The sequence below is a fragment of the Diplotaxodon limnothrissa genome, linkage group LG13 (assembly GCF_057381915.1).
Source record: "Diplotaxodon limnothrissa isolate DT_005_m linkage group LG13, D_limnothrissa_male_GT1.1, whole genome shotgun sequence".
Taxonomy (NCBI): domain Eukaryota; kingdom Metazoa; phylum Chordata; class Actinopteri; order Cichliformes; family Cichlidae; genus Diplotaxodon; species Diplotaxodon limnothrissa.
The window spans coordinates 8132031-8156096 of NC_140608.1; the positions used below are offsets into that span (position 1 = coordinate 8132031).

Consider the following 24066-nt stretch of genomic DNA (forward strand, 5'->3'; position numbering starts at 1 on the left):
ATTTACAGGGTTTGCTATGGTGAAGGGAAGTAATGTTAAAGATCATTTGAACAGATTCAGGATGTAAAATTGACAGGAGCTTTCAAAGTTACATTGTTTTCTATTGGTGCATGCAAGTGGTTCACTCTGAGTTCAGCCAGTGTTTCAACCAACCACTCATACCCCAATTGTGGCCCCTTTCAGCCGTATTGATCGACTACATTTTTTTAATTTAGATGTGTCATGTTAAAACACTGAACAATAAATTTGTCACTTCAATTTTTTAGAATAAAAAAAAGAATTTTAATATCCTATACTAATGGCAAAACTTAATTACACAGTTCTTGTGTCTTTTAACTGCCTGACATTTAATTTGTGTATTGCTCAGCTCAGCAGGATGAATCAACATCGTGAGCCCATCAAGTTGATTTAACACGTAGGAAGAAGGCTGTTTCTCCCTCTGACTCAGGTCTTAGATAATGGTGGGAGTGGATTTCAGTGAATTACTTTGCAAAGTAGGTGAACACCTATCTGCCATCAGGCTTGCAGAAGAACACATGTCCAGCTTTGTTCAAGCTGTGGGAACAGGTGGCTGTGATCTTATGTGCCAACATGAGCTTTAGTGGAGATGGTAGGCTAACACACTTCAACACTAGCAATGTGCAAGCCACTGAAAGAGGGAATATAATGTAAATCGGAATAGGAAAAGGTATCGAGGATATTTCTTTACAGTAAAAGAAACCTAAAACTTAAAGTTTTGCTGAGAAAATGTAACATAAATGGTGCAAGAACTAGTTGGATCAGTATTGCACAGCATTGATCTAAGATGCTATTTTTCACAGAAAAAGTACTGAAGGGCAGTGCCCAACAGCATTGAACTTGTGCTAGTAAGTTGTGCCAAAACACTGTGCAGAGTACATGTGGAAACCATGAGCACACATCTTCATCTCTCAAAATGCTTCTGCTCCCTATTCATATGGGATGTTTGGGCTGCGTGCATCCCAGTACAAAAAGCTAATAATGCCAGCAAAGCTAATAATTGAAAGCACCAGGTTTAATACAAAACAGTGTTAACAGCATGCTGTCATTTAAGACTTAAATGGAATCTATTTGGGTTTTCTAGAGTAATCTAAGCTTATTGGAGTCTGCTACAGCAGTTTTGCATAAATCACAAAATAATCCTTAAGGCCTTAGTGCAGCCTTTCAGTTTAACCCGTGTCTAAAAGAAACTGTGTCAGTTCATTTTATGGAATCTTTCATCTGATCGGCTTCCCAACACAAATCAAAGATTTGAACAGTAGGTAGGTGGCATTATCTTTTGTTTTAAATCATCATATTAAGATCATTAAAAAATGAACAGCAAGTGTATAGAGTGAGTTTGAAGCTGGAGCTTTACAGTATAAATGGCAACAAAAATTGAGAAAATTGTCTTTTATCCCTTTTCAACATTTTGCTGGGATTCATTCCAGACTATAGAGATTCATATCTACCCACAGATGTGCCTAACCACATCTAACTGTAGCAGCTCCACTATTGCTACTGAACCATTAGCTGCTGCAGACAGATTAAGTTGACTTATAAAGTGAACTCAGAGTTGCCAAAAGAGCTTAAAAACTTGCATCTGTGAGATGCCATGGGGAACTTAACCCTCTCCGGCTCAAATTAAACTTTTTGTTGCTAATGCACAACCAAGTCCTTCAGTGGTACTTCTGAGTAAAACAAACTCATAAAATATGTATGTGGGGTAATCAGGTTGTTAAATTTTAACTGTTGCAAATCGGCAACGCCTGCCTTGAGAGGGTTAAAGGGGTTGTCCTCTGGAGCCCAGTCCCAGTATAATGCCTAATGCAATCATCTGTTTTGCAGATCGACTTTATTATTAGTTCCTAAAGAGCTGCCAGTTATTTGACCACAGTTGTATTTATGTACGTATTTAAAGTTTGCTCATTTTAATGTAGCTATGTTTTTGTTTTGTTTTTTTTAATCCACTGACTGCTACTGTTGCACAGAGAAAGATAGCATCCTTAATTGAACTTATGCTAATTCATTATTTATCTTGCATATTTAAGGTATTGTTTGAGATGCAGATGGGCTTGAACAGACAAGGGCAGGTTGTGATAACCAACGTGCAGGGTGACATTAACAGGGCACACGCGAAGCAAACCCACAGAGATCAGATGAAAAAGAAAAAAGCCAAGAGAGATCTGCAGACAGGGAGAAAGAAAAGGAGACCAGAAAAGTACAAACAGAGAGAGAGAAAGAAAGAGATGATATCAGAGCAAATGACACATTACCAAGAGAGCGCGTGAGATGTTTCCTAATTCCACTCAGTCTATCCCTGTGGTGAATGAGTCATGATTATCCTCTGAAAATGCTAGCCAATCTTTCTTGATAACACCATCCAAATCAATCATCACAAAACCCAAACACATGTTTACCACATCAAAACTAGGTTTGCTATTCACCTGATTCAATATTCAGCACGCTGCTGCCAATGAAGCACCTTGTCCCAACAGGCATGGCCGCATGTTAATTCCAAGAAGGCTAATCAGACAAGCATAAAAAGAGAAGAGAAAAAAAGGCAACATGCACGCACACACACACACATGTCATTGCATACATAAAAGACTGTTGTGTGCATTACACTGACCATATTAGCCCTGGAAGCTACAGCGGCTGTGCTGATGGGAGAACAAGTGACAGAGAGTCAAAAGCACTCTGAAAAAAATAAGGGACTTAAGAGATACCAAAGAAACAAAGAGTGGTGGGAATTCATTTAAATGGATTAATATATATGCAGTTCCAGATTGCCGTTTGTGCTCTTGTTCTTACAGACATCAAGTTAATCTTAGAAGTAGAATCACTGTCTTTAATGTTACTGCCTCAGACTCCACACACATGTCTGCTCTGTGAAGTACATCAAAAGCTCACTGCTTCAGGGAAAAGGGTTAAGTCACTGCTGATTGCTCAACAGTTGAAACTGATGCCATAAGACATGGCAGCTAGTTGTATCACATTCTGGTGTTGTTGTTTTTATCATTGTCTGGTGGCATCTGCTTCACTGTCAGAATGGCGAATAATCAATGACTCAGCAGTTTTTGACAAATGTACATTGGGTGTGCCTTCAAGTTTTTTCTATATGTTTGTTTACCTTGTTTACAAAATGTACAGGGAGTGGGTTCCTTTAGGTCAAGCGCTTCTCGCAGCCTGCAGAGTACACTATATTTCTTTTCCTTTCACATCTCCTGGGTACCACCAGCAGCCAAAAAATTTCCCCGAGCATAAATTTAACAATTTTTTTTTCTTCTTTTGTCAGCTCTGATGTCATAAATAATAAGATCCAGCTGTCAAAAGCATATTTAACATGGAAACCCAGAGGATGAGACATGAAAGTACTAAAGTACACGCTGGGCCTCATTCTAAACACACAAACCATTCAGATTTTCAACAAAATGTAGATTTTGTGATTGATTGCCGCTTCTTCAGTTCAGAACACAAAGAGAGAAAAGGAAACAATAACTCCATTTGCATGCTTTTGGAAAATGCAACAGTGATTGTAACATATAGTCTATAGATTTTGTACACAACAAAGCAACGCACTGTTTCTCTGTGGCATGCAATTAGTGCAACGCGATCGCTGTGGTGGTTTTAATGCACACAGTTTGGAAAAGTGAATGTGCCTCAAACATTGTGCCTGATAGGACTAACAGGAACTAGTGTAGCATGATTTAAAATACTCTAAAAGATGCCAGCTATGTGTCATTGTTTGTACTGCAACACTGCCACTGTCACACTGAATTATTTACAAGTCAGCAAAGGCATTTTAGCCATTAGAAATTCACAAAGTAATGGCAACAATTGGCTTTGCTGAGAAAGTAAAGAGCAATTGACTTCTGAGTTCTTGCTCTAGTAGAAACATTTTTTTTTAAGTATAACTATTAAACGAATAAAAACCAACAAGCGTTTATAGCATGCATCATATGTAGAAGTGGGCACACTGACATGGAGATGTACTGTAATGCTTTTTAGACAGCATTAGAAGAGAGATTTCAGAAGACGGTTAACGGGAAATGATGACTACATGCACTTAAATGTGTTTCAAACACCAGCACCTATCTGAAATCTAATTTTAATACAAAAGACTCCAATAAATGCAATGTCTGGTAAAGCCTATGACTTAAATGTATGTTGAGACTCTGAGTTATTTATTGAGTTAATTTCTGAGGCAATAGGCTGTAATGATATTGCATTGAATTGAATTACATCGTGAGGTTTTCCTGGCCCCAGTGGACAAATACGAATTGTACATTAAAGTTCAAAATTCACAAAGGTAATATTTATCATTGCATTCTGCTGAGCTGTAGGTCTTTCTGTTATTGAATCCACCCCCTGAATATAAGCAGTTTTCACTGTACTAAGCTTATTTCTGCTATTCTGTCTGTCACTTATCTGGAGGGTATAATTTACTGAAGTGAAATACTCCATCACAGTTTAGATGACGTGGGCAGTCTTAGCATCAATAGTATTGACAGGGTATATGTACCCTTATCGTAGTCTGACAGATGAGAACAGGTACTAGGAAAGGGCCAAGGATGTTTATCTTCCCAAAAGAGAGCACAAGATGAGATTGAGAGAGTGAAGGAGAGAGCTTGATTTAGAAATGGTTCATACCTACTGCAGGTGCAATGTTGCCGCACATTTATTTGTTGAATGGAGTCTTGGTCCAGCTGCCATATACTGATCTCTCCCATTTGTCCCTTCTGTGTGGTGAAGTCCTATTATGTTGTGGGAAGCTGCCAAAAGCAGTGTGGAAGGACCCATTTATAAGAAATGAGACAAAACATCCCGTCTCCTCTTAGCTGTGCACAATATGGACATTTTAAAGCTCTTGCAAATTATCCAACAGCTAATACATAAAAAGAAGTCCACTGTGTTCCAAAGCCATCAATGACTAATTCAGCAGCAGAGCATTTCAGTCCGTGCCCTTCATATAGTAATCAGTGTGCTGACGGAGTTGAGTTTGATCCAAGTAGAAGTTTGAATGTAATGTGGGTTTAAATTATTGAATATTGAATATTGAATATTCAATAGAATATTCAAGCTGTGGTATTTTCTTTGTGGAAAATTTGTTAAATCAATAATTCATTAAAATCTGTTTTAATTACATTCAAGTTAATAGTGAAATGTCATGATTTTGATATTCAGAATAAATAGATGTGCGCTTATTATCAAAACAGCAAAAAGCATTGTAGCACCTTAATACTCTGACAAATAATCCCAGATTAATATAAAATCTCCCAGCATAAATGAAGATAAAGCATTTTATTCTGAATCTTGTATTACAAGCTGTCTCAATTAGATCAGAGTTACACCACTGTCACTGTAGGGAAGAGTTGCGTTGACAACACGCAGCATTTATCTCAGTGTTGATTCCCTCCTTTGTATGTATGAAGTTGGAGAAGTTGGAGAGGAACAATATGAGGGAGGTCTGGAATGGTGTGAAAACCATCACAGGCCACAACACCAAGAAAAGCACAGTGGGGGGGACTGTGGAGAAGGCAAACGAACTCAACAACTTCTTCAACAGGTTTGACCAGCCCACAACCCCCCCACCCTCACCCTCACCTTCACTACAGAGTCCTCCCCCCATTCTCCTGCCTCCCTCGCTTCCCCCCCTTCCTGACACCATGACACCCCCCTCCTCCAATCCCTCTCTCAGCAGCAAGACATCTCCCCCCCTCCCCTCCTCCCAAACATCTCCCAGTGTCACAGTGGATCAGGTCAGGAGGCAACTGAGGAAGCTTCGCCCCAGAAAGGCAGCAGGCCCAGACAAGGTGTGTCCTAGGATGCTAAAGGCGTGTGCTGCTGAACTTGGGGAGCCGCTACAACGAGTCTTCAACCTCAGTCTGCGACTGGGGAGAGTGCCCGCCCTATGGAAGAAATCCTGCATCGTCCCGGTCCCCAAAAAGAACCGGCCCAATGAGCTGAATGACTTCCGACCGGTGGCACTGACGTCACATCTTATGAAGACTCTAGAGCGGCTCTTCCTCAACTTCCTCCGACCACAGGTACAACATGCCCAGGACCCACTACAGTTTGCATACAAGGCGGGTGTCGGAGTGGAGGATGCCATCCTGTACCTCCTACACAGAGCCCACTCACACCTGGATGGGGGAAAAGGCACGGTCAGGATACTGTTTCTTGACTTTTCCAGTGCCTTTAATACCATCCGGCCCTGTATGCTTCAGGAAAAACTGAACAGGATGGAGGTGGACCCCTGCCTGGTGGCTTGGATCTCCGACTACCTCACCGACAGACCACAGTACGTCAGGCTGAAGGACATCACGTCTGACACTGTGGTCAGCAGCACAGGAGCACCACAGGGAACTGTGCTGTCCCCTCTTCTCTTCACCCTGTACACCTCTGACTTCTGCTACAACTCTGAATTATGCCATATTCAGAAGTTTGCAGATGACACGGCCATCATGGGGTGTATCTGGGATGATCAGGAAGAGGAGTACAGAAGTCTGGTGAGGAACTTTGTCGCATGGAGTCACACAAACCACCTGCAACTCAACACCTCAAAGACTAAGGAACTGGTTGTGGACTTCGGGAGGTCCAGAGAAGGTCCACTGCCGGTTCAGATAGAGGGGGAGGAGGTGGAGGTGGTCAACAAGTACAAGTACCTCGGGCTGTGGGTGGACAATAAACTGGACTGGTCATGCAACACAGAGCACCTGTATAAAAAAGCCCAAAGCCGACTGTACTTCCTCAGGAGGCTGAGGTCTTTTAACATCTGCAGGAAGCTCCTGAGGATGTTTTACCAGTCGGTGGTTGCTGGAGTACTTTTCTATGCTGTGGTGTGCTGGGGGAGCAGCACAGCAAAGAAGGACTCATCCAGGCTGGAGAAACTGATCAGGAGGGCTGGCTCTGTGGTCGGCATGAAGCTGGACACTCTGGTGACAGTGGCAGAGAAAAGGACATTAAAGAAACTGATGGACATTATGAACAATGCTGGGCATCCTCTGCACACGGCCATAAACAATCAGAAGAGTCTGTTCAGTGACAGGTTGCTTCTCCCCAAGACAAGAACTAACAGACTTAAAAACTCCTTTGTCCCACACGCCATCAAACTGTTTAACTCCTCTCTGGAGGGGAGAGGGAGGGGAAACAGGAGGACAAAGGAGGGGGGAACAACTAAGCTGTAGTGCCTCTTCACCTCACTGTAAATTACCTTGTGCAATACTTTTTGTAAATAGTCAACAGTGCAATAGACTCAATACTTGAAATGTGCAATTCACTTGTATTTTTATTTTTTATTCCTATTTATTCTATTTATCCCCTTTGTATATTTTATTTATATTTGTCTCTGTATTTATATATGTGTGTGTGTGTGTGTGTGTGTGTGTGTGTGTGTGTGTGTGTGTATATATATATATATATATATATATATATATATATATATATATATATATATATATATATATATATATATATATATATAACAATTCTGTAACTGTAACTTCGGTCGTTGCTGTGCTTTTTGGAAGTCGAATTTCCCAGAGGAACCCACCCGAGGGATTAATAAAGTTCTATCTTATCTTATCTTATCTTATCTATCCTAGGATCGGGCTCTGAGTCAGAGCAAACTAAATGAGACTGTCTTATTTAGGCTGTGAAATCACTGAGACAGGCCCAATTTATGCAATATTCACCAAGGCAGTGGTGTGGTGTTTTGTTTCATCCCTTCATATTACATTGGTAAAATGAGGGCGAGACACTGATGACATCCCGTTTTCGTGGGAAAACAGATTGCAGTGTCTTTTTTCAGTCTGGTGTCTTGATGATAATTTTCTCGCTCCATGGCCCATCTGCACAAAACTGAACTGGTCGGATGAGGCGAGGACTTGAGCAGAAAAATGCCATGTGCTTTTGCTGATCAGGGAGGAATGTATTTTACTGTGATGAGAGGTTTATCAAGTTTTTAAAGATATGCAGCTTTGATTAAAAGTGTTTAAAAATTCATACACCTACTGAATTCATTGTCCATCGATCAACCATATCGTTACTGATAGAAGAAAATGACGAATTCTCCACCGTGGCCATGATAGATTACTGAATCTCTCTTTCCAAATACAGTAACTTCTGCTTCCCCATTTGAGCTGTTACTTTGTAGCATCATGTGCCTTAATTTGTAGTTTATAAATTCTTCCAATTAGTTAAAGTAAATGTTAATCAACTATGTGAATTTAGAGCATTTTGCATGTGTTATTCTGGAAAAGTGAGGTTTTTTATATGACACATGAATAAGAGTGCTGTTGTATGCTGATTCTGGTTGTCAGATAGCTTGCAGGAAATGAAGGATGGCCTCTGTCGACTTCAGGGGGAACATTTAAGAGTCATTATTCCACCATTATCATCCTTGCCAATGACTATAGAGTACTCCTCCCTCCTGTCAGTTGGCTGTCTGCTGTATAATGGGCCTGGGGTGTCCATTACGAAGCCAAAATGGCTGAAGACACTTTAGCCACAGCCTGCTAAAAGCACCTGAAACACAGAGGTTAGGGGAGGTGACTCTGTCCTGATCCTATAGCACAAATGAAGGTGACGATTCCAGTTCACTGCATGACAGCTGATGGAACATTAGGTAAATAATTACACTATACATGAAGCACAAAATACAAATTTATAATCAGTCAATAAATTGCACGTTTAACATTTTGGGGATGATTATGTTTGCTCAGATGCGATGATAAAATAAAATTCCCAGTTCTAACCTGGCTCAGTACTTGTATTTCAGGCACACAGTGTGAAACATTAAAATGAAAGGTTCTCATTTTAATTCCATGTCACTCAGTCCTCGGGATTCACCTTTCACTGATATCCTAAAATCAGCCAGTGCTTTCCTTGTAAAGCTCTGCTTTTGAGCTTTGAATCTCACACTTAAAATAAAAATAAAGGTGTTCAGATTAGGTTAAAATATACCAGATACTAAAGTTTTTGTTATGTTTGCTCCTTTTTGTTGTTTTTTTTTTTTTATTATAATTTTCTTCTGTTCTGCCTTACATTAGAAAAGTCATTTGTGCAACCAGTCGTTTATTTATACTGCAGTTTATTATGCTACTGCTTAATACTCGCAGAAATGTGTTTTATTACCCATAAACCCTTGGAATGTTATACTTCCTGCCCTTGCCTTCATTTTAAAAAATGGCTGTCCCTTGGTAATCAATGAAATGTGCAAACTATGCATTTCTTCTTTTCTGTATTCACCAAAATCTGAAATGGACAGTCCCAAACTCATCATTTCAACTTAGAATTCATATACCCGGTATGTTCTGTCAATGGACAAACTGATCCAGGTCTATTACAAGTATCTTAATGGCACAGGAAGCTGGAATTCAAGCCAATATTACACCCTTCCCAACTCTGTAAAGTTTGTAGTGAGTAGGCTGCACCTGAGAGTGAAACTTGTTAAAAGAGAATCGGTAACTCTTGGGAGCAGACTGTTTCCAGTGTGTAGTTCAATACATATTGTTGTTGCCAACAGACACATTTAGATGTTGTATCCAAGTTGAAGCATGTACTAGATTTGATCACTGCTGCTGGCATGACTTGGGCAACATAAAGGTATTTCATGGTGCCCTACAGAAAATTTGCCAAATGCCCTTTTGCACACCTTGGCTTGCATGTATGACTGTCTGTCTGTCTCTCCCACTCATGTACAAACTGTAAGACACTTCCTGGCCTGAGGAACATTTTCTTGAATTCCCCTGAGCATTCATGCAAAAAGCTACAAATAATCTCTCCACTACTCCCGCACCCCTTTCCTAATTCTCTCACATTTCTATTCTTATTCTTTTTTTCTTGTTTTACTTAAACCACTACAACCACGAATACAGTGCATGCCCGTCTACCTGAGATGCCCGATATTCCTTCATTCAGTCTCCTATTTAGTATGTTACTTAGTTTCCTCATACTTCCTCTAGTCGTGATTTAGAGTGCACTAATGTAGTCATGTGCATGCAGTCAGCAGATGAAATCGCAATTTGTCACATTAATAGTCCAGCTCTTCTGCCATACTTTCTCACACACACATCCACAGTCCTCTCCCACTATGTCTCCATTCAGTATCATCTCGCCTCACCACTTCTTCTCAGACCCTTATTCTCATTTATTTTCATCACAAAAACCTTTCTCTTTTTTTCACTTTTGCACGAAGGTTTTAATATCACATCTTACTTTCATGTTTATGATATGTTTGTGTACTTATTACGAAGGGGTTTGAATGATATAATTTGGTATTAGACCGCATCATTTTTCCTTTGTGCCAGATTCTGTAGACACTGAAGTAGACCATATAATTAGGAAGTATTATTAAATTCAGTGAGAGAACATTTAATTGCTGTTTTGTACATTATGCTCAGCTGTTTGTGCAATTATAAAAGCCCTGCTGTGCGAGAGACAGTGAGTTGAATTTTAAAAGTAGCATTTGTCATAGACTGTCCCATGTCACATGCAAAATTCGACAATCCCTGTAGTAGATGATTATGCAGCACATAACAGAGATAGAGCTTGAAATTAAATGCAAATTCAATATTCTTCATTTAAGCTGTTTTGCATTTGTATTCCTATCACTTTCTCTTTTGTGGTGATTGTGTTTTTCTCTGTTTTGCATCTCATAACCAAAGGGAAAACGGGAGCATACTCCGGGGGAAGGGTTAGGTCAACATTAAAGGGCTAACACTTTTTCATCTTAGAAACATGACAGGAATATAAGATGAGAAACTGATACGGGGTCAGAATGAGTCTTAGGGCTTGTGAAAATAGCATAATGCAATACATTTACACAGGTTTAGCAAATTTGATGCAAATATAACAATAATTTAATAATAATAAAAATAAATAAATATTTTTTTATCTGTAAGAAGGTTCAATAAGTACTAAGTTTTCAAAAAAATATAATTTTCTACCAATAATTTCATGGTTCACACTTTAAAGGGTTAAATGTAATCAGTTATTTGAAGATATAAAAGTATCTCGTTGAGTACCTCATCTTTGAAAGATGTGTCATTTTGTTCCGCTAGATGTGGTGACCTTCCCTAAGAGGATCAAAAATAGATTCCCCCCCCCAAAATTGCACGTGTAAATAGAGATGTAGGGACTTTAAAACCACCACAGACATTACAAGCATGTGTCTGCAGTCCTAATCCCTGCTTGTTTACAGATTTTCACCACCATTACACATAAAACCAAGAGAAAGAGTGAAGGATATGTAGGACCATATCAAGCTGGGACTCACATGAGGCATCATTACATCTTAAAATATTCCTGATTTTAATTCATGCCAGATTCTTCCCACTTAGCCACCTCTTCTGTTTTGATAAGAACCCCACAGTCTCAGGTAGCTCTCTGCTGTTTTCAAGTAGCAGTTTCCGTTAGCAAGCGCTTTCCCTTTTTGTCTGTGGACAAGGATTAGAAGATACACTCACTCATCAACCTCATCTTCCACTGAATCTCTCAGCTACACATTATATTATAACTTTAGGGCAAACCTCCAACTTTTAGTGATCATTTCTCAACTAAGGGTCAGAAATAATCTTAAGTAGGATATAGCATCTTATTTTTTTTTTTAAGACCAAGTGGAAAAAAATATGTTATTTTAAAATTAAATCCATGTCGGAATTGATTATGTTTTCATATCTTATTCCTTTTCTTCTTCTAATCTAATTTTCCCAATAAAATGTTTCTCAGTGCTTTGCCCTTAATTTCTTCCTGTGTTCTTTCTTTGCGTATTCACAAAGTCTGTTTTGTTTTGTTTTTTGTCTTCTGTCCAGCATGCGAGCTGATGAACCAAGGGATCCTCGCGCTGGTTACATCTACAGGCTGTGCAGCTGCAAGTGCCCTGCAGTCTCTGACAGATGCAATGCACATCCCCCACCTCTTCATTCAAAGAAATGGGGATGGCGCACCCCGTACTGCCTGTCAGCTCAACCCGAGCCCAGACGGAGAGAGCTACACACTGGCTGCACGGCCACCTGTTCGAATCAGCGACGTCCTGCTCACTCTTGTATCTGAACTGCACTGGCAGAAGTTCATCATCTTTTACGAGAGCGACTACGGTGAGTTGGGAAAAACGAGAGCACCTTAACAACAAATATATCTCATAAACATGACATTTGTATGTAAGATGGTTTCACTGCTTTCATTTAAATGTAAATATCCTATAACTATCTTCTGAGATGAAGATCAGGCTGCTGCTGCAGTAAAGCCGTATTAACGCTGAGAATTCATGTGCCTAAAAGAATAGACCAAGTGAGAAGTAAGCTGAAGGAACATCATCACTCCCACACAATCACATACTGTACTTCCCGCTGTTAAAAAATAAATCAAAAGTTCAGGAGGGAAAAAAAAAAAAACGACATCTCACTGCTGCATTCAGTTTTAGCAGTATTGTCATGAAGAAACAAGTATGAGCTTAATTGGCTCATTTGTGGTGCAGTCATCTGTGAGGATGTGTCCCAACAGTACTTTATATATTCTCAAATGTTCTTCATTTCTGTTTAATTATTTTCACTATGAGTTCCCTGTGAACCAGACCTTTTGTGACCCACATTTGGGCAATTCACTGTGGATCAAGGAGTGATTGGCAAGGCAGTGGAAGGGTAGGAGAATGAAGTGGGCATATAAAGCCTTTTGCTGCATTGCCATTCATCAGATGAGACTTTGTCTCTGCTGGCTAATCTTTTTAGTTCTGGGAAGAGTGGAGTCCAGAAGGCAGTATAAATCTGTTTTATTTTTCCAGTACTGAAAACAACTGAGCTAAAGTTGATATAGTGTATAGTAAAGCAAGCCATCAGAATACCGGGGCCCCAGGCAAGTTCCCAACTGTAACTTGGTCACTATGTGTTTGACATGTTGGCTTACATTTACAAAGCTCTGTCCTTGGATTTCTTTCTGTCATTGCTACTCTTTGCAGAAATGCACTCTCAGCATTGAGTTGGATCAATGAAAGTCCACTACAGAAGGAAACCTGTCTGTGCTTCATTTTGACAAGCTGCCTTGCTTTTCTTTCTGACTAGCTGTCTATCTGACTAACTAGCTCTCTATATGTCTGTCTCATGGGGTCAGCATGTGTCTGACCATCTGTTTTGCTATAGATCTTTCTTTGTCACTGGCTCGCTGCCTATCTGTGGTAACCAGTGCTAACTGTCCTTTTTATAATGAGCTTGACTGCCTGCCATGTGTTTTGTTAGCTATATAGAGTGGATAGCTTAAAATCTCTGACTAACTGTCTGTCTTTCTATCCAGCAAAGCCATTGTTTGTGTGTCTCAATTCCAATCATCATACTTTAATAGATTCATGTGCAGTTTGGGAAATGTTAAGGCTTTATTTTGTCCTTGTTCACTACACATATCCTAGTCAGCATAATGTACTATAAATTTAGTTAGAGGTAACCTAAAGCGGCGTTCAAATAATTATTGCCATTAAAAGGAAAGAGACAATGGTTAGAAAAGTAGTGCCACATATCATGCTGGCTTTTCTGTTGATAAGCAAACAAAAGTAAACAGAAAGAAAAATCCCAATCAGATTCTTACTTGCCTGTGGTTTTCTTTGAAACAGTGCAAATTCTCCTAAGTACAGTTTGTTTGGGTTTATTTGTTTTTTTTTTTTGTTCTTTGTTAGTAAGTTGTTCTAAACACCCTGGAAAACTTTCCATAGTCCTTTTGTGGATTCAGGCTGTCTCAGTTGCTTCTGTCTCTACATGTAATCTGGGACTGACTCAGTGATGTTCATATCAGGGCTCTTTGGAGGCCATGCCATCTGTTGCAGGACACTGTCCATCCAGTCACTAAAGATAGGTTTTTAGCACTGGCTGGTTACTTGGTCTCTTTCTCCTGCTGCAGAAAAACATTTAGGACCAGTCAGACACGTCACATATGGTGTTGTGTGGTGGATAAAAATCAGAACATTCAAAATAACTCAGAATTTTGCACATTGCGGTATGCATATCACATGAAGAAGACTTGGCTCATCAAGAAGCTGTTCTAACAAAGTAGCCTTTTTTAAGTCTGCTAAATTAGACACTACAAAGTCAGCACCACTGACATGTGTGCTTGTGTTACACTATTTAGCTCTGAACTCATTTAATTAAGGAATGTAGCGGCTAATTATGATCCTCATCACAGAACAGTCCAAATACCTGTGGTGTCTGCTTTAAAGCAGTGCAACAGTGACTGACACAACTGTCTGCAAAGAAAAGTGCTGTCTGTTAATCTGTCTAGGCTTTCAGTGAATGTCGAGCTCTTACATATGTTGATTTGAGTTACATTTCTGTGGGAATTCTGGGATACTTTTTTTGCACTGGTACCAATAGAATAATAAATTAAAGAAGATATTTTTTATGAAATTAAGAAGCCAGAAAATGTATAAAATTATCAAAATATTGACATATAAAACAAGAACTACTGACAGTGGATGCTGAGAGGTTGGTTTTCATAGGTATATTTTAGCCAATATCAAAGTTTAGCCCTTTCAGCTAAACTTGTTGATTAGGACTTTTTCCATTTCTAAAGTTAATAAGACACTGTGACACTATTATGCCCTTAGGATGTGTTATGAGTATTTACAGCTACATCGAGTCAACATCTATGTATTTTCTTAAGCTGCAATGTGCTTTTGTCCAGTACATCTTTTAATTAAAGTGACGTACAGATATATGTGTACATATATGTATGTACTAGCGATTTTAACATTAATATTGTTAATATTGTTAAAACCGCCCACCCCCCACGCACAGGGTGATCTATGCTAAGTTGCTAATGGAGATTTACCACGTTATTGCGGTTATGGCATTAACGTCATTTATATACATATACAATATGTATATATATATATATATATATATATATATATATACATATTGTATATGTATATATATATATATATATATATATATACATATTGTATATGTATATATATATATATATATATATATATATATATATATATGTATATGTATATGTATATATATATATATATATATATATATATATATATATATATATATATATATATATATATATATATATATGTATATGTGTATATGTATATATATATATATATATATATATATATATATATATATATATATATATATATATATATGTATATGTATATATATATATATATATATATATATATATATATATATGTATATGTATATATATATATATATATGTATATGTATATATATATATATATATATATATATATATATGTATATATATATGTATATGTATATATATATATATATATATATATATATATATGTATGTATATATATATGTATATGTGTATATATATATATATATATATATATGTATATGTATATGTATATGTATATGTATATATATATGTATATGTATATATATATGTATGTATATGTATATATGTATATATGTATATATGTATATATGTATATATGTATATATGTATATATATGTATATGTATATGTATATATATGTATATATGTATATACGTATATATGTATATATATATATATATATATATATATATATATATATATATATATATATATATATATATATATATATATATATATATATATATATATATATATATACGTACACATATATGTATACATTGTGGTCTGAAAAAAAGGTTAAATAGACTTGAACATCAACTATTCTACAAACTTTTTAATAATATTGCTTCGTGTCCATATTCAGTCATGTTCATATGTTTATTTGGCTGATTTACTCAGTACCTTATCCCAATCAAAAAGCAGTCAGTGTGAAATGTGCAATGTAGTGATAGTTGAATTTGCTTAATTAATCATAATCTGGGCAAACAGTGAAAAGTAAAAAGCTAAAACATTTAATTAGACGTCACCGGTCCACTGCATTTACTTGATTCAGCCAGTGGACTAAAATGCTCATGATAAATACTGATTTATGTTTAGGTTTGAAAATGTTTCACTTTCTGAAAGACTCTCTGTAGGCAGAAAAGTCAGACACTTTCTCTGAACTTTGACTGAGTTATCAAATGATTTTTATTATTAAATGATATAGAAAAGGTTAGTAAAGGCATAAACCTGGAGTTGAACTACAAGGTGACAGATGGTTGTTAGTGCTGTTAGTAAAGGAACTACATTTCATCTTATTTATTATATATATATATATATTTTTGCCTCTTATACCGGGCTGTATTACATAACACTTTCGTTTCATGACAGCAGTGTGAAATTCTGTCAGATCAGTGATGGAACTGCAAAAATGAAATATAGAAACTCTTCACAGCACAGGAGCTCAGATCACATTATCAGTGTTGGCTTCTCTCTTTTTAACAGTGTGAATATATATATATATATATATATATATATATATATATAAAACAAACTCCCCGCTCACCCCTGTGGGCAGTCAATCCTTCAAGCTCGGGTCCTCTACCAGAGGCCTGGGAGCTTGAGGGTCCTGCGCAGTATCTTAGCTGTTCCCAGGACTGCGCTCTTCTGGACAGAGATCTCTGATGTTGTTCCCGGGATCTGCTGGAGACAATCTCCTAGCTTGGGAGTCACCGCACCTAGTGCTCCGATTACCACTGTCACCTTCACCCTCCACATCTTCTCTGAGCTCTTGGTATTTCTCCAGCTTCTCGTGTTCCTTCTTCCTGATATTGCTGTCATTCGGAACCGCTACATCGATCACTACGGCCGTCTTCTCTGTTTGTCTACCACCACTATGTCCGGTTGGTTAGCCACCACCATTTTGTCCGTCTGTATCTGGAAGTCCCACAGGATCTTAGCTCGGTCATTCTCCACCACCCTTGGGGGCATCTCCCATTTTGACCTCGGGACTTCTAGGTTATACTCGGCACAGATGTTCCTGTACACTATGCCGGCCACTTGGTTATGGCGTTCCATGTATGCCTTGCCTGCTAGCATCTTGCACCCTGCTGTTATGTGCTGGATTGTCTCTGGGGCATCTTTACACAGCCTGCACCTGGGGTCTTGCCTGGTGTGATAGACCCCAGCCTCTATGGATCTTGTGCTCAGAGCTTGTTCCTGTGCTGCCATGATTAGTGCCTCCATGCTGTCTTTCAGTCCAGCTTTGTCCAGCCACTGGTAGGATTTCTGGGTATCAGCCACCTGAATTGTGAGACTAACACCTTACTCTACATTAGAAGTGTACGGGGTGAGATTTGTGCTTTATTACAGCTTAAACAAGTGGCTTCCCTGACCTCAGGGGTAAAATATATCGCTCAGTGTAATGAAGCGTGTCAGGGGAGCCAATTCATTCCAGTCTCCACCAATGCATCAGTTGCATAAAAAGCACATTATGTAAACAACTTCTACAGCTTCACCTCTTCTGGTTACATTTGTCATTGTACATTTTCTACGTATAATTTGATTCTCAGTTCTGAGAGACCATATTCCATAATTTCTTTCATAAATAACAGAGATAACCTGCTTATACTTCTATAGCTCTAAGAGAAGCTGGACAACACTGTTTTACAGCTGTGAAACATCCTTGTGGTTTTGGCTTTTGTGCCGTCAGATAAATAGAAGAAAGCAAAATTATATGATAATCCTATAACAGCTTATTGCTACCCAACAGATCCTTTCAGCTTTGCTCTTGTTGTTTTTCTTCTTTTTCTTCTTTCTTTAGTCTAATTTTTGTGTTTTTCATTCAGGAGCAGTTTTTATATCTTATGCTGTTTTGTTTCTTTCAGCCTGCCCTACTTTTGCTGATTTAAGTCATGCTCTCTGACAAAACAGAAGGGTATCTGATACTTCAGCTTTTTTTTTCTTTTCTTTTTTTTTGTGAGAAGGGCCAAACAGATCCAGTTCATGTAAAGGCCATGAAAATTAATCTCTTCCACTGAAAAACAAACTTTTTGATAGCAAAGCGAGACTTTGCCATCAAGGACTGTGCAGCCTTTTGTGCGTTCTTTTCAAACCGACTACATTCAAAATGAAACTTTCATACAAAGATGACTGCCCCTGCTGACTTTTTATATATTAATTTAACTAAAGTTATGTGTCTCAGTAGTCTAGTGGTTTACACATTCACGTAACAAGCAAAAGCTTCCCAGTTTAAAACTAGGAAGGAATACAAGTCCCTTTGGGGTTATTTAGAGCATCCCACGTAAAACCTGGGGTGCTAACTGCTGTGGTGTCCTCTTGTGAATAAAGGAGCAGCTGAAGGTAGCTTTCTTTTTCACTAAATTTGCAGTTATGGGTTGAATTTTTGCCCTGACTTTAAATTTTCCATTGTAAACATACCTGTTTATTTTTAGACACCATTAAGCAGAAAGCAAAAAACTGAATAAGTCAATCATGCTATGCTTAGGTGATAATCTAGCTTAACATGCCTACCTACCACACACCTGCTCAATAAGCTACTTAAAAGATGTGATTACTAAATGGTAGCTTTTTACTGCTCAAACACAAATTGGATTAATATTGTGTGAGAGTGTGTGTCTGTGTGTGTGTGAGAGAGAGAAAGCTGACTTACACTTGCATTACAAGTATTAAGCGGACAGTCATTAACAGCAAATATTCAAGACTTTAGCCACCAGGACTTCATGGTATAGGTGTGCAGACTATGACATCATCATCAGGTTTGCTGATTTTATATCTGCCACACCTTTGACAAAATGGCCATGAACATAAAATAAAGATCATGGTTGTTCCATTATTTTACGTTTAGTGACCACTTTTAATGAGAGAAAGAGTAGCAATAGATTGCATTTTTGCATTTCTTTTTTGCCCCTCTCACACACTGCACACCCTTTATCTCGGTAACAAATCATGAGAACAACACCGTGCGTGTGCAGACGTCACAGGTTCTGCCACTTGTGCAACAGAGTAGATCCACAGAGTAGTGTGAGAAAGGGGAAAACCTCACACTTGTGGCACAGTACTGACAACAGTTTAGCCAAGAAGTCAATGCATTTGTTCTTTTAAAAAGAAAATCACTAAATCTAACAGCAAGATCACTAATTTGGCAAAGCCGAGGTGAACGGAGGTGAGCCTGCACTTGGTCAGGAATGCTTCTTTAGAGGGACACTCAAGCTGAAATTACATTTCTAAGAATCTAAAAATTGAATATCTAAATCTCAAAATTCAATCCAATCCAACTAATGAATATCTGTCTAGCTGAATTTTCTGGTCCTGCTCTAGCACTACCATGAATAAGGACTTAAAAATGAGGGAAAGGAGAACTACCTCATTTGTGATGCCGTCATTTTTGGCTTAAAGTCAAATGTCTTCACCTTATTTGACTGTAGTTTTGTAACAATCATGGCATATATGATTTCCAGAGTTACTGAAGGTTTAGGCACACTTTTGTAATAGCACTACAAGGTTTAAATTTGTGGATTTGAGTGAAACATTTCAGCATTTGTACTCATATTCATGTCTTTCTTGTGATGAGTTGTAAAATAAAAAGGTTCCAAAAGGCCAGAAAATGCCACAAAAATAACTCTGCTTAAGCCTTTCATGGGGGGAAAGAGATTTTTCTAAACCTTAAGTATCATTTTAAAGGTTTGTGATGTGTTATGTGTATGCCTCTGTGTATGCCATTTAGGGTGGGTTTTACACAATAGCTACTCATAACTGAGTGTATCCTAAAGGAAGCCAAGTATTGATTCTGTGGGGGTGGAAGGACAGTGGGAAGACTATCTGCAAATAAAAGCTTCTTAGAAATTATCTTGTCCTTTTATTATAACAAGAAGAGCATAATAGACAACTGAGTCAAGATTATAGGAAATCTAAAAGAAGGGTTGATTTTTCAGGATGCTCCTTGGCAGGTCTGTCAGAGTTACCTGCACTTAGTAATGACTGTGGAGCAGCTACATCTGTCTCTGTCCTCCCTGTGGTGACCATATCGCTGTTAAAGAAGGAGCGAATTAGCCTGGTATTAGGTGTAAGATTGATTAGGCTGCTTTTGGTCCCAAGTAGGGGGTGGTTCCTATGTAAAACATGCATTTATAACACAGAGAGAGTCTGGACATAGACAAACACAAAGGGTATTTCCCGTGGAGTTTTTAGCAAGCCTGCAGCACATCATAGGAAACGTATGGAAGACTTCTACGTCATGTCCTTTTTTAATGCATGTCTTATTGTGTTGCCTGATTTCATCTCTATTAATACTACATTTACACCACAAGGTCTTTAACACTGCCAGCTAACATAACAGCTAATTTCACAGGGAGTAAAAGTACATATGACCTCCATTTATTGGCTCTAATAAGAGTAGAGAGTGATTTAAAAAATAAATTAAAGTGGAAAAGTAATAGAAGATAATACAGAGAATATTTAGGGATGATCGTGGCTCAAGAGTTGGGAGTTCGCCTTGTAATCGGAAGGTTGCCGGTTCGAGCCCCGGCTTGGACAGTCTCGGTCGTTGTGTCCTTGGGCAAGACACTTCACCCGTTGCCTACTGGTGGTGGTCAGAGGGCCCGGTGGCGCCAGTGTCCGGCAGCCTCGCCTCTGTCAGTGCGCCCCAGGGCAGCTGTGGCTACAATGTAGCTTGCCATCACCAGTGTGTGGTCCTTAGGGACTAGTAAAGCGCTATATAAATACAGGCCATTTACCATTTACCAATATTTAAATAATAATAGACAATAGAGTGTATACGCGCTTACTGGTCATTTCATAAGGTATAGCTGCTCAGCTTCTCATTAATACAAAGAAGTCAATCACTTCGCAGCAACTCCGTTGAGACGTGTAGACATGTTAAACATCAGTAGGGGAAGAAAGAAAGAGATACTCTGAACATGTCGTGGTTGTTAGTGTCAGGCAGGGTGGTCGGAGTATGTCAGAAACTGTTAATTTAATTTAATTGGATATTCCCACAGGGCAATCTCTAGAGTTTGCTGAGAATGGTCCAAAAAGAGAGAATAACCAGTGATCAGCAGTTCTATAGATGTAAATACCTTTCTGATGGCAGATGTCAGAGGAGAATGGCAGACTGGGGGAAGGTGATTGGATGGCAACAATAAATCAAATAAACACTTGTTACAACCAAAGTACGCAGAAGAGCATCTCTGAACACACAACATGTCAACAGATGGACTGCAGCAGGAGATGAACACATCAGATATCCTTCGTGTCTGCAAAAAAACTAAAACTGGGGCTACAGTTTGTACAAGCTCCAAAACTGGACAAAAGACGATTGGAGAAATGTTGCCTGGCCTTATGTGTCTCAATTTCTGTGGTAACATTTTAATAGTAGAGCCAGAATTTGGCATGCATAGATAGATAGAGTATTAAGAGTATTTCCAGTACCTCATTGAATCTATGACATGAAGAATTAAGGCAGTTCTGAAGGCAAAAGACAGTCCAGTCCAACACTAGCATGGTGTAACTACAGAGGTGTCCAGTGACAGTACATAGCAGTAAAGGAATACTTTTACATGTTTAAAGCTCCCAAAGTACCAATAATAAAAAAACAGAAGAAAAACATAGGGAGCAGAAAATGTAAAAACATTATTTGTGGTTATTTCTCAGTTATTCGCATAAATAGCAGCTGCTGATTTCTAATTGACATCAACTAAAGAAATCATACATGGTCAGACATTAATATTTTCCTTAAAAATATGCTTTATTTTCCCAGTTATTAATTGATAATCATGATTTGTTTAGCCAGTAAGTTAAAGTTCGGGATAATAATAAGTTGGGCCTCTGACAAAAAAAACAAAAACTAATTTAATCCTTGTATATTGTGCAAATACTGATTTTTCACTTTTTATTTATCAAGCCTTGCTATTCTGTGTTATTATTCCAGTTGTTGCATTTTGATCTTTCTCCATTCTAAGTACACAAAGCTGTATAATCCCAAAAGCAAAATGCATGTAGGGTGATTGATTGTATCACTCTTAGACACATGTGATGGTGATGTAAGCCAGAAATGCACTCACTGTTCAATTTGAGTCCATTCACAGAGTCCGGGCTGAGGTAATAATCATTCCAAGGCTGTATGTCCATTTCAGTCTTCCCCGTCCACTTCCTATTTAGACCAGACTCTTCATATTAGAACTGTATTAATGATTGTGCTTCCATTCCTCTTTTTTTTTTACTGTCAAAACAAAGTGATGCAACATGTTCTTACTCATACAAAGAATGACAGCAAACAGGGGTTTTCAGAAAGTGCACAATAAAAAGGCAAATATATCAGAACCAAACATTAAATAAGCTTAAGTGTAAATATCAAATTAAAACAGAAAATACAAAAACAGATTTATATGAAAGATTTGCATCACAAATTCATAGAGATTCAGCAGGTATGTTTAGTCTGCAGCCCAGTTCATTAAATTGTGTAGGATTGTTTTTATTATTATAGTTTCCAAGATGTCCCATTAATAATTGTACTGATCATGTACTGATCACTGTCTTCTTACAGCAACAAACAAACCTTTCAATGCACATGCTTATGTTATTCAGAGAAAATAGGACTAAATGTTGTTTTTTAAAGGAATCTATGCCCTTTTTTCAGAACTTGCTTAGATTTAACTGCTATCAGACGCAGTGCACAGTGGTAAGTGGGTGGTATGGTGGTGCAAAAGGTTGCACTGTTGCCTTAGTTCAAACCTTCTGGCCACCTCAGACCTTCCTCCCACAGTCCAAAGTCATCCATATTACAGTAGGTTAACTGATGATTTTAAACTGGCTGTAGGTGTGAATGGGAAAGTGAATATCTGCCTGTTTCTCTACTTTAGCCCTATGATAGACCCATCTATCCCATCGAGGGTGTATCCCGCTTCTTACCCATTATCAGCTGGGATGAGCTCCAGCCCCTCCACAACCTTGAATTGGATAAAGGGATGGATGGGCAGTGCTTCAGAATGAAACCATGATTAACAGATTAACTGCTGTATAGATATGGCAGTAAATCTGGATATCATAGAAAATATATCTTTTCAGTCAGAGAATGAATAAAGACAAATTCAGCTTAAAGCACTTAAATATAGACCCAGGAAGAAGAATGTGAAGAGAATGTCCCATTCTCTCGCTCTCCCTTTCTGCCTCGCTCCCTTTCTCTCTGTGTAGCTGTAATTGCTGTGCATAACACTCAGTGTCTGAAACATTACAAATTTGCAAAAAAAAAATCTGTATTGCATATAATTAACTGACGTTATTGTTGCAAGAATAACACTGATTACTTAAACAGACTCATCTCAATTTTGAGTAAACATAAGCTGGTAGCATAGCCATTTCTCAAGCTTTTCCGCTTGAATTGGAGCGCAGCTTGACGGCTCAGTAAAAACCTCTGAGCCCTTTGATCATGATGTGCTCATTTCAGCATTGCTTCAATCCAAAAGGGAGTCCCGCTTTAGTTTCAATGTAAGTTAGAGCTGAAATGAATGTTAGAGCATTTTCATGGGGCCTTTCTTAGTCTCTCTCAATCTATCTTTTCCAACTGCTCTAAAAAAAGATTCATACCATTATTAAAAAAGATATGTGAGGGCCAGACAGAAAACAAGAGTAGTTGGTAAGTTTCCAGAGTAAAAATGGGGGGGGGTAAAGGGAGTCTGCGCAAGGGTCAAGTTTTGATATCTAAAACTTTCAGTTGCAGATTTGTGTTCAGAAATTACGCTTGGGTAAACATGTCCAAAAATCAGACCTTTAATTCCACGTTAATCCTCTTTTCTGCTGCCGTATCCATGGCTGACACGGTTTCCCCGTGGAAACATTTGCTATGGGTTTGAATGTTGACTTTGAAGTCCAATTTTTCTATCAGTTCATAGAATAGTTATCGCATAGTAGCTTTCCCTTTGCTCTTCATGGGATTATAAACCTTTTTTTTGTATTTTTTTATTTTTGTTTTGTTACAGCATGTTACAAGTTTTCAGACAACAGTTTATCTTCCTGTTATGGAGTGTTGACCAGTTCCTCCAGATCTTTTGTGGTATTGATGAAATCTGCATTGCGTTAATCCGGCATTTGTTGATTAAAGATCTGCAGAATTCCATCTCATTCATAAATGTAAAATATACATTTTTGTTCAGACTCTCTTTTAGATTTTGAAATTGGATTATGATACAAAATATTCCCCACATC

General features: G+C 38.1%; 1 protein-coding gene across 3 annotated transcripts in view; it reads left to right on the forward strand.

Moving 5' to 3' along the window:
* The window catches only part of grid1a (glutamate receptor, ionotropic, delta 1a), a 305904-nt gene that overhangs the window by 192928 nt on the left and 88910 nt on the right, over positions 1-24066 (forward strand). For all 3 annotated transcript variants that reach the window (XM_085369740.1, XM_085369742.1, XM_085369739.1), the window contains exon 3: positions 11814-12098. In XM_085369740.1, coding sequence (XP_085225866.1) covers positions 11814-12098 — 285 coding nt within the window. The remainder of the gene's footprint in view (positions 1-11813; positions 12099-24066) is intronic.